Source organism: Tenrec ecaudatus, chromosome 2 (assembly GCF_050624435.1).
Source record: "Tenrec ecaudatus isolate mTenEca1 chromosome 2, mTenEca1.hap1, whole genome shotgun sequence".
Classification (NCBI taxonomy): Eukaryota; Metazoa; Chordata; class Mammalia; order Afrosoricida; family Tenrecidae; genus Tenrec; species Tenrec ecaudatus.
Genome location: NC_134531.1, coordinates 201,301,659 through 201,313,621, shown reverse-complemented (window position 1 = coordinate 201,313,621; position 11,963 = coordinate 201,301,659). Strand labels below are relative to the sequence as shown.

The 11,963-nt window shown below is 34.9% G+C and overlaps 1 protein-coding gene across 1 annotated transcript; it reads right to left on the bottom strand.

Annotated features, from left to right (window-relative positions):
• Window positions 1–2,745: 2,745 nt before the first annotated feature.
• On the bottom strand, window positions 2,746–3,684 carry LOC142440427 (olfactory receptor 5V1-like). Its single transcript, XM_075542874.1, has one exon. It carries the CDS (start codon window positions 3,682–3,684, stop codon window positions 2,746–2,748), a length of 939 nt encoding a protein of 312 aa, XP_075398989.1.
• Between the last annotated feature and the right edge of the window lie 8,279 nt (window positions 3,685–11,963).

Sequence of the window (11,963 nt, the reverse complement as noted above, 5' to 3'; positions counted from 1 at the left end):
TATTGGGGAACTCATACAACTCATCAAAATTCATACATCAATTGAGTCAGGCATGTTTGTACATATGTTGCCCTCATTATTTTCTATGCATTTACTCTCACATCAACCAGTGTCTTCCTTCCACCATGTTTTTTGTTGTTCTTCCCTTGTAGAGGGGTGTGTGGTTATGTGTCAGTCATTGTGATCCGTTCCCATTTCTCCTTTCTTCTCCCCCACTCCACCCTACCCTTCTGGTATCGCTATTCCCATTCCTGTTTTGGATTCTGTGTGTCGTGAGCTCCCCTCCCTTTCGATACCTGTGTACATGTTCCTGTCTAGTCTGAATTGGGAAGAAGCACCGGCCTCATGGTATTGGGGGTGGTGGTGAGGAAGCTTCAGGAACCAGAGGGATATAGTGTGTTTCATCAATGCTTTAATGCACCCTGGTGACTCATCCCCTCCCCGTGATCCTTCTGCAGGGAGATTGTTCCACTGTCTACAGATGGGCTTTGGATCTCTGGCAGCCACCTTCATTCTCAGCAGAGCACAGAATCCTTTAGGTAGGGTTAGAGAGATGGAAACACTGTTTTCTGATGTACATAGACCTAAAAGAAGGGTCTATCAAGCAACAAAATCTCCATATTTCAGGATTTTTGTTGAAAACAATGTTTCTTTGATTTTTACTGCAATGCTTTTTGACTTACCCTGTCTTTTCATTTTAAAGTACCCAAAGAATCCATAAAGTGAACCTAAGTACTTAATCTGATTCTGGGGGCTGCCAAAGAGAGCCTTCAAATCTCACTTCTGATATAATTTTATGATGTAAACCTCAAAAACGTAGTGTTACAACTGAGAAGATTATTGTGTGTGTATGAAGATGTTAATTGGATCTTTAAAAATAATGAACTGCAGATTATAGAATAATGGACCAAATTATGTATGTGCTATTGGAGCTGCAAGTAGATTTAAGTAAATCCTCTCCTTTGAGGGATAGGTGCAGCTGAGAATGCTTGTGGTCACAGGAAACTTAAAGGAGCAAAGATATATAGATTGGAAACCAAAATTTAAAAGAGAAAGATAAAAATGATCAAGCTAAGGATGCAAATAAACAAGGTAGTTATGCAAAAATTATAGAAAAAGAAAAGACAGATATACCACATATTAAAATGGAAATGAATTTAAACATGATACAGGTGATTTAGATATAGATGATATAGATATACGCAAATAGATGTGTATAAGAACAGATATATATTTGAATATGGGTACAGAATATGGCAATCGATCCACATTTATTCAAAAATTATTCAGCTTATATCTCTAATACTAGAGAAATTACTAAAACTTGACTCTTGAGTCATAAAAATATCTGTTTTTTAGGATATGAACGAATGAATAAACTACACACTATATAATACGTAAATTATTGTCCATAAAATTGTTAGAAAAATAAAACAGAAAGAGACACCAGTTGCTGAAGATGATAATATGCTTAATAAAATAAAGGACAATTAATAAGGTGAACACCTTAATGAGGTTAATTGACCTAATAATGAGCTCAATAACAATAATTGAAAAACTGGGGCACAGCAATGTGAAATTTTCTTAAATGTACATGAATTCCAACTTGAACACATCAAAGAACAAGAGTAAATAGAGAAAAATATTCAAACAGTTATAGCCCCAAAACCAATTGTCATCAAGGCAGTCCTAAATCCTATATAAAATTCTGAGGTTTTATAAGTTTTTATTGTAGTAGACACCCTCAACTTTTCGCTGTGGTTTGAAAGAAAATCTTGTTATTAGCAGCCCAAAACTTACCCAGCATCATCCCAAGATTCATGGAAGTTGTTGTTAAGTGAAACTAAATAGTTTCTGACCAATGGAGACGCTACACACAACAGACAGAAATCAACACCGTCCAGTCCTGTGCCATCTTCACAATTATTCCTAGATAATTGAACTCATTGCTACAGACACTGTGTCAATCCATCTCGGAGGGTCTTCACCTTGTTCGTTGCCACTCCTCTTTACCAAGCAGCGATTTCTTCTCCCCTGACTGGTCTCTCCTGATAACAGGCCCAAAGCACAGGACACATAGTCTTATCACCGTTGCTTCTAAAGCACTTTCTAGCTGAATTTATTCCAGTACAGATTTTTTTTCTTTTGACAACCCATGGTAATTTAATATTCTTCAGAATTAACTTAATTGAAATTCATGAATTGTTTGGTATTCTTATTAAGTGTCTAAATTTCACATCCATATGAAGCAATTGGCAATTGAAACTGTCATAGCTTGGCCAGGCACACCTTAGACTGAAAAGTAGCATCCTTGCTTTTCAACAAGTTACAGAGGTCTTGTGCAGCTAATTTACCCTATGTAATGTGTCTTTTGATAGCTTGACTGCTGCTTCTAGGAGCACTGATTGTGGTTCCACATGAGTATACATAGAGAAATCTTTTGCTAGTGAGTAGATTTTGATCTTTTAAGGACACAACAGAAGTGCTACATTGGGTTTTCAAGGACGTAATAGTCACAGAAGCAGATCTCATTCTGAGGAATTAGTAAATCAGAAATGTTGACCTTTTAATGTGACCCAGGGTCTAAAGAAAGATTGCTCTATAATTTTATGTAGGTGTGTGTACATTTGTATATTGCATATGGGTCTGTCCTGTATATATCAACAATATTATTCTTATAAGTGATTCCAAACTTTCCTATTGATTCTGATATAGTAGAGTGATAATTGAATAATATCATCCTTCCTATAAACATGTATGTTGGCATAAAACTCTTCTGAGAGCCCCTTTTACTTCTGTATTTCTCAGGCTGTAGATGATGGGGTTTAACATCGGGGTAATGACACCATACAGCATGGAGATGAGCCTGTCTCTGGCTGGGGAGTGGTGACTGGAAGGAGGGCGGATGTAAGTAAATATCGCTGTACCATAGAACAAACAAACCACCAGGAGATGGGAAGCACAGGTGGAGAAGGCTTTGCGTTTCCCTTCTGCTGACCGGATTTTCAGGATGGTGGATATAATGTAAACATAAGAGATACAAGTGATCAAGAAGGCACTGATTCCCAAGGTACCTCCTACCACTAAGGTAAGCATTTCTGCCACATATGTGGAGGAACAAGAGAGGGCCACCACTGGAGGGATGTCACAATAATATTGGTTGACATGATTAGATTTACAGAAAGACAGGCGGAATGTGAACACGGTGTGCAGAAGGGAGTTCAGAAACCCTGCAACCCAGGTTCCAGCGGTGAGAAGAACACAGCGTCCCTTTGTCATGATCAGGGTATATCGAAGGGGGAAACATATGACCACATATCGATCATAAGCCATGAGAGCCAGAAGGAAGACTTCAGTCCCTACGAAGCCTACTAGAAAAAACAGCTGCAAAACACATCCAACAAAAGAAATATTTTTCTTTTCAGTCAAAAGGTTCTTGAGCATCTTGGGAACAGTGGCTGATGGGCAGAAAATATCTACCAGAGACAGATTTGCCAAAAAATAATACATAGGTGTCTGCAGCTTTGTCTCAGTTCCAATGGCAAGGAGAATGGCTCCATTTCCTACCAAAGTGACCTGATAGATCATAGCAATGACCACAAAGAGAGAGTAGCGCACCTCAGGGAGATCAGATATCCCCATGAGGATGAACTCGGTGACAGTGGTTAAATTGTAGATACCCATCTCTTCTCTCCACGTGGGTCTTTCTGGAAGGAAATAAACAAGCAGATACAAATTATGTACAATGCCAAAGCATCCAGTATTGAGAAACATATGGAAAATTGTTGTAATTTAAATGTGATAGCCTTGTTTTCTAAGATGTTTTAAAAATTTCAATGATTGTACACATGATCCTTCTTTGTCTATTTATCCTTAGGTCCTTAAAAAGAGCCTGTGAATTTCACTTAATAGAACCATTGTTGACCCTTAGGAAGTATATGAGATTTCACAATTCAATGACAGCTGTTGATGAAATTCTCACTTTGGCTTAAGTTATTATTCCCTGTTTTATTAGAATGTAAGTATTTTTTTACGCACTATCTCAATACTGTGTATTTTGAAGGGGAAGTTTTGTATTACTCTTTGATGCATTCCAAACTAGTAGCAACTAGTAGATATATGGTAAAATATATGGTAAAATAATTAAGTATTTAATATAAGAATGACTTAGTTGTATGTTAAATCCCTTGAAAAATATATAACTTCAAAAATATTCATGTTGAAATATGAACATTTTCTTGTTATTTCCTCAAATAGTTTCCATAATATGTAAATAATTGATTTTTTTGTTAGAAAATAGAAATGAAATCTAGTTGTTTGTGTAAGAATGTGACCCAAAAGGAAACGGACACATTAAAAAAGTAAAATTATGTAGCTAATCTTTGTTAACTTTTTGATTATATTTACTATGCCAGATTAGCCATGAATGTACCATTTATAAGAAACTTGGAAAGCTACTTTAAATGAAGTTTGGCAAATCAGTTCTTCTGTGACTTTTTATACCAAATTAAAAACTTTCTCTTTTGAATTTATTTTGAATTATGTTTTTATAAAATTGAGAAATAATGTATATATCCTATCATTCATATATCATATCATTCCACAGTTCAATCATGTCTAACAGATTTGTACATTTACTACCATAATCAGTTTCTAAATCTTTTTTATCTACATGGACAACTTTACATTGTCTCCCCTCCCATTCCTCCGCCTCCCCCACAGTACCCTGTTCCCACCCCTACCCCGAAACCCTGATTCTACTCATTATCTTCATAGACTTATCAATCCTGGGTTTCATAGACAGATAAATGAAAAGACATATAACGTAACTTTAAGAGGGTGACACCTCCTATGACCTAAATCACCTGAGAAACCCTTAATATGTACAAAGGAATAGCAAACCAAACCAAACCCAAATACAGAAGATGTTGTAAACCAGATCAGGTACAGACTGCATCATAGGTGGGATCTGCTGACAAATTTTATCCGTTCAAGTCAGCTTTATGCCATTGTTTTTCTACACTTAACTCTCTAAAAACAAAAATAACATGTGCATGATGACAAATTCCAAGAAAATATAAAATTAGAAATGGAAAGGTAAAATTCCCTTTCAGGGTCCACTATATTTCTTTTGCTTAATGGAAACTACTGATAGATTCTTGGCTCAGATAAAAGTGAAGTATAAATAATGCAACGAATTCATGATTATTTCTTTTTGCAAAAAGAAATATATTGCTTTATACCATTTTTTCCCTCATGCCAAAATTAATATGAGCCATGGTATTATTACTGTGGTGTTTCTATTATTTCTGTAAGCAGCACTAGAGACATGTTCTGCAGTGTACTGCTGAAAAAAAATGCTCCTGAGAATGCTCTTAAGATCATACTATGATTACAATCACTGCAACATTAGTCAATCCACCAGTTTCCTGAATGAATGAATGAAAAAATATTAATAACCACTGGGTCAAATCTAAAATACTTAATATTTATATGTTAATATTTTGAAAATATAATAACAAAAGATGAAAGAAACACAATTATTATAAAAATAAAATTGTGAAAGTTTAAACAGTAACCATTTCCCTTACCTTTATGAATTTGTTCACTTTGTGTCTAAATGAGAATTTTAAGAAATGAGGCAATACCTAAGCAAACAAGCAGACAGGCTCTACATTACGCTACATTCTCAACATATACTCTGTAAATAATAAGATACTTTATTTATATCTATAAATAAAAGTTTTTATCAGTCTTAGCATATTTAACATTGACTTTTAAACTGGTTCCTTAAATGCACAAAACTTCACAGCATAATATTATCTTTATAAAATCATTTTTTCTTAACTTAGATAGTCTATAATTTACCCACTGTTTTCTTCTACTTTACATTCCAGATGTATTATAATCAATGCATAGTCTCCACAAGAAATATAAAACGAATCAATGAACCAAAATGTAGCAATAAAGAAGAGCAAACTACTTGTTTATATACAAATGCCTAATTCAGATGTATTGTACAATTAATTTTATACTCATTTTCCCTTGGGGTAAGGTGGATAAGTTGAAGGGAGGGGGTGGTGGTGGTGGGGATAATTAGAATTATAAAGGGAATAAGTTTATCATCTTGATATTTCTAAATTACCACCCATCAAAAACTGGACACTTCCTTTATCATGCAAGTTGAAATTTAATTTTTACAATATTTTCTTTCTTTTCATAGTTTTGGGTAAGAATTGCATTACCAGACAAAACTAAAGGATAAACCATTACTGTGTTTTTGTTTTGTTTTACTCTCATGGAAAGGATCATTTAAAAAAATCTAACTTCAACTTTTTGTACTTTGTGTTCTACATGATAAGTTTATTTTAACACTATTTTATTGTGATATTACACATATTTAGAATTTTGAGGGTGTAAGAGATAATAATTACAGTACGGTTGAATTAAAAATACAGAAAATGTTTAAAACCAGATCAGGTCCAGCTTGCAACAGAGGAGCGATCAAGTGACAAAGTTTTAACTGTTCAATTCAGGTCTATCCCTTTGATCTTCTACAATCATCTCTCCAATGCACTCTGTTTAGTAACTACTTTCCTCCCATTCCTCAATTGTGGATAGAGGGAGATGCCTGGAGTCATATGTCCCATGTAGATCCCCCAAATGTATCCTGGTCTTCTACTGCCATCCACAGGCTTCTGCAAGCTGGATTCTCATACTTTAGTTCTGATATGAATCATTCCTTTGAAATCGGAGTGTTTGATTTACAGTCACTTGGTGACTGATTATGGTATGCTTCTTCAATGTGGACTTAGTTGACATCTCACTTCGATGGCTTATTGTTTGGAGACAAGTCTTTTAGACACAAGAAGAGTGAGGCTACATTTTCTGGGCTTTGCACATATTATCAGGAGGACCAGTCCTAGGGAATAAAAAGGACTTGGTAAGGTAAAAGGTCAGTGAAAAAGAGGGAGATACTTAATGAAATGAAATGATACAGTGGCTGAAATAATTGGTTCAAACATAATCATTGTGAGCAGGATAAACCAGAGTATCTATTGTTCATATGGTTGCTGAACTCAACAACAACGATAACATAATTGATTACAACTTCAAAATAATTGATTACATGGAACTATATTTCCTGCGGAGCCTACAGATAATACAAGCATTGATTTAGAAAGAAGTAGCCCATAAAAATGTCTTATCCCTAAAAATACATACTTCTGTAGTAGGTAGTCTTTTATTTCTTACATGTGTGCTTTTTGACAAAATAATATAACATGAAGCAGAAAGCTAAGAAATAAGAGGAAGATAATGGAAAAGAGGAGTTGGAAGTAAAATAAAAGGTCAAGATGGGAGAGAAAAATTAAAATAAATAAGCAGGAGGGAGCAAGTGATTAGATAATAATAAATGAAGATTTTGTTAGAGTACTTAGTGATTTCAAAGTCTAAATTGTGAGCCTGATCTCAGTTTTGTTACATCTCCCTAAAAATTATGTCTTTGGCGATACTGGATGTGAAGTCTCTTGGTAAATTAAAATTCAGGTGAGGTTTTCCCACCAGAATTTATTTTTAATGTTCATGTGTCCTGGGAGTTATCATGCTAAAACATTTGTATTGTAAATTACAGTTGAGGCATTAAAAATATATATTTCAAGACAAAAGGAGTAGGTAATCATAACATTGTATTCATCTGAATATTTCAAATTCAATATTTACTTTTGTTTAATAATGTGAAAATGACAACCAGCCGATGAAGAATTCAAGCAACATATTTTTGGCTTACACTCGGTTGCACTTTCCATATTTAAGTGGATTTAAAAAGTAAATACATTGATTATATCTTCTTAATATATTACATGAAACTTGATACTCTCTGATTCTGTATAATACAAGAAATTCATACAAGTTTCTGGTAAGGGACCCGGTTCAGTAAAGAAATGATTTTTCTGAGTAACCTCCTCCCTGGGAGTGAAGACGCCAATTACCCATGATAAGAGAAGGACCGGCTTCATCATTGGTTCAAGATAAAGGTGAGTATTCAAATTGTAGATTCAAAGGTTATTGTGAAATCCAACAGGAAACAGCAAAGATGTATTATCTCAATAAAAATATACCTTCATTTTAAGCGTGCTATTTGTAAGCATGTTTTTGATTCATATTTTACTCCTCATTCTATATTATATCTTCCTTTTTATAATGATTCAATAAGGCTTCCATCCTTATTTCCCAGTGAAGAAGTTGTACATGTGTGTTTCTAGATTTGAATAGCATTGAGAGTGGAGTTAATTGAATTCATTTTCCATAAGCTGCATCCTGCTTTTTATCAGTCAAATATTCACAAATTAGGTGTCATCAGTTGATCAGTATTTAACAAATACATATATAGTGTCTTAGATTCAAACAAAAGTGTGCAACATTTAAAAAGCTAATGAAAAGCATGTTCTTTCAGATAAAGTATAAATTATATAACAGCTTGATCTACTTTGTATGCACATCTTTGTTGTAACTGAGAATTCCTCCTCTTAATTAAAAACTATTTTTCCTTGGTAACGTATATGCAAGGAAATAATATAGGCTGAAAGAATGAAAGAGTCAAACATTCTCTATATTTTTTCTGTACAGGTTCTAGACTTTATCCTATCACTATTTCCAACATCATTATCCTCCTTTTACCTGTTTTTCTTGCAATTTGCATCATTTAAGGGAGTGGATTGTAAGAGAACATTTATGGATATCACAGTAAAGCTGTGAATACAGAGTAGAAGAAACATACAAGTTGTTCATGGATAAACAAGATTAAGTGTTATATGACCTAAACTTTTAGCCCTTACACCAAATTAGTGTGTGAGTTAGTTAATTTACTGTGCCAACCTGGCTGCTAAACACATAAACATATGTGGGGTCAATTGAAGGGCAGAGGGAAAAATGGCTCGGTGAGCCTCGCCTTTCTATTTCTCTGGTCTCTTGCTTTCTGATGGTTGCACCAGGGTGCAGCTGCCTTAGGCAATTCCCAGCTTCAGCTGGCAAGGCTCACTTCCTGCAAGACATCCCTGAGGAGAAGCCACATATACTTAGCCTGATGCTGTCCTGGGTGCTAGAGCAGCCATGTGGAGACCCCTGGCACCGCTGAGATATTTACATGTTCCCTTACTCGGATATCCTCCTACAGTCAGCATCATTGCATGTGTTTTGTGAGATGGAAGAGGACTTTGTGGATTGCTGTTGGACATATGGGTTAATGGGTAAGATTGGTCTTGTGAGCTTGGGCAACACTGGTTTGGGATGTTTTCTTGATGCGCATTTTGCATAAAACTCTCTCTTGACCTGTATATAAAACTCTCTCTTATACGTGAGTTTCTGTGGATTTGTTTCTCTAAAGTACCCAGAAAACACTGTGTGATTTCTGCTTTTTGACATAAAGGAAAATACATTACTACAATCTAACATACACATTTAGAAATGAGAAAATGTGCTTGTAGAATATTGTTGGATGAACTGGAAAATGGGAGTTTAGACCAGGCTATGGGAAAGAGGAGCTCTGTTAGTGTAGTGGGTTATGCACAGGGTTGTTAATTGCAAGTTGAGCAGTTTAAACCCACCAATTGTGTGATGGGGAAACGATGACCCTTTTTGTTCTAATAAAGACTTATTTACAGCCTCAAAAGTCAAATGAACAGTTCTACGCCATCCTGTAGGGTCACTATGAGTCAGAATCAGTTCAGTGACTGTGGGGAATTTTGTGGCATCATGGAACTACACGTTTACTGGAAATATGTATTTTGATTTTTCACATTTCAATATTATATTTTATCTGTTGTTCTCAGATGGAAGAAATCCAGGAAGGAAATAGCTCTACCATTACTTATGTGATCTTGCTGGGATTTGGAAACCTCAAAGACATTGGAACAGCTCTTTTCTCTCTGTTCCTAAACCTCTATGTTGTCACACTGTGTGGCAACCTGCTGCTGATCCTTGCTGTCCAGACAAGCCCACACCTCCAGACTCCAATGTATTTCTTCCTGTGCCACTTATCCTGCGTGGATGTTGGATACACAAGCAGTATTGCTTCTCAGCTGCTGAAAGAAGTCTTAGCTGGGGGTGTCACTATCTCCTTTACTGCCTGTGTGGTGCAGCTCTATGCTGTTGGGGCCTGCTCACTGTTGCATGTTTCCTCCTGGCTGTCATGTCCTATGATCGCTACTTGGCCATCTGTTGGCCCCTGAGGTACCCAGTGCTTATGGATAGCAGAGCTTGTATCAAATTGACACTTGGATCCTGGATTGGTGGTTTTATCTTCCTAGGATCCATGCTAATTTTGCTTGCCACGTTAACTTTCTGTGGTCCCCACGTAATAGACCATTTCTTTTGTGACTTCTTCCCACTAGTTAAGCTCCCTGCACGGATACCACAATGGTGGAGAAAGTTGCCTTTGCTTCTTCCTTCCTTTCCTTATCTCCTTTCCTGTGGACCTTGTTATCTTATGGCTTCATTCTGTCTTCCATTTTAAGGGTTTCTTCTTCTACAGGGAGATACAGAGCCTTTTCTACTTGCTCTTCCCACTTGATTGTTGTGAGTGTGTTTTATGGCACCATGGTTGTGGTATACATGACACCTGCATCAGGAACAACACTCAATCTGAGCAAGGTATTTTCACTTCTGTACACAGTTCTCACACCCCTTCTCAATCCCATAGTCTATAGTCTGAGAAACAAAGATGTTCAAATTGCCCTGAAGAAAGGAGCAAATGACCCTGTTTAGAGATAACTGGGACTAGGAAATCATGTGACGTACAGAGTGAAGGGATTTAGGTGAAATTTTTGACTTATGTGATTTCCATTAGCACAATATTTTTTTAATAGTCAACACTCAGAATTTATATTATCAATTTATAAATTATTTAGAAAATAGAGTTAAATAAATGTTTATTCATTTTAAAGAGTTACATATTAACTCTCCAGCAGATGATCGATTAACAAATGTATTATAAGCATGATGTATTTGTTTACTTTGTCCATTCACACAGTTTGTCATTTTATCCCCGTCTCACTCAAAGATCAGTTGTTGTCCTAAACTAAGTATAATAAGAAAATTAAGACTGTTATTATTTTATAATGGTGCGGAGCTTCCAAAAGTTTCTGGAAGAACTCTATTGGGGTTTAATCCTATTTCTTCACACATTATTTGGTAATTCTCCGTTAAGAACCCTGAATGTACATTTATTTATAATAGTTTGATTACTCATTAAATTATAACATTGAATAGTTTAGTAAAAATAAGTTAAATATTTATTAAATTCTATATGAGTATATGTCATAGAAAAATAAAAGTAAATTAAATTATTAAGTTATGTAAGTTATTTTGACAATTTAGCTTGCATATCATGCAAATAGGTAACTAATCTATTTTTTATTCTTTTTATGTTACTTTTACTAATAAAAGCTTCTAACAGATTTACTTCAACTTGTAAAGAACAAATAATAACTAAAATAATATTACAAATGACATCATGTTGAAAAAAATTACAGTTAAGATTTCTTGAAATATTACATAGCTAAAGTAACTAAAATAGTACCACATTTGAATAACAAAAACAATGAATAAGTGAGTATCCAGAAATATATGCACATATGGGGGGACAATAAATCTTTTAAAATAGTAGAAAGATTGTAATAAATAACAGGTAGAACTAAAAGAGTTGGATATTTATTTCATTGGCCAATAAATACTTGATATCTATATCTCACCCCATACACATAATTCAATTTCTAGTGAATTGTGGCTCTAACAATAGAAGATTTAAAGTAATATCAGAAATAAGATTTTAGTATTTAGAAACTAAAACATTAAATGCAAAGGTAAGTATGAATAATTTTGTGTGTGTGAAGTAAAATGCAAGTCTTAGAGGAAGAGATTTAGGAAGGAAGGAGGGATGGAGAGAATACATTGTCAACTCATAA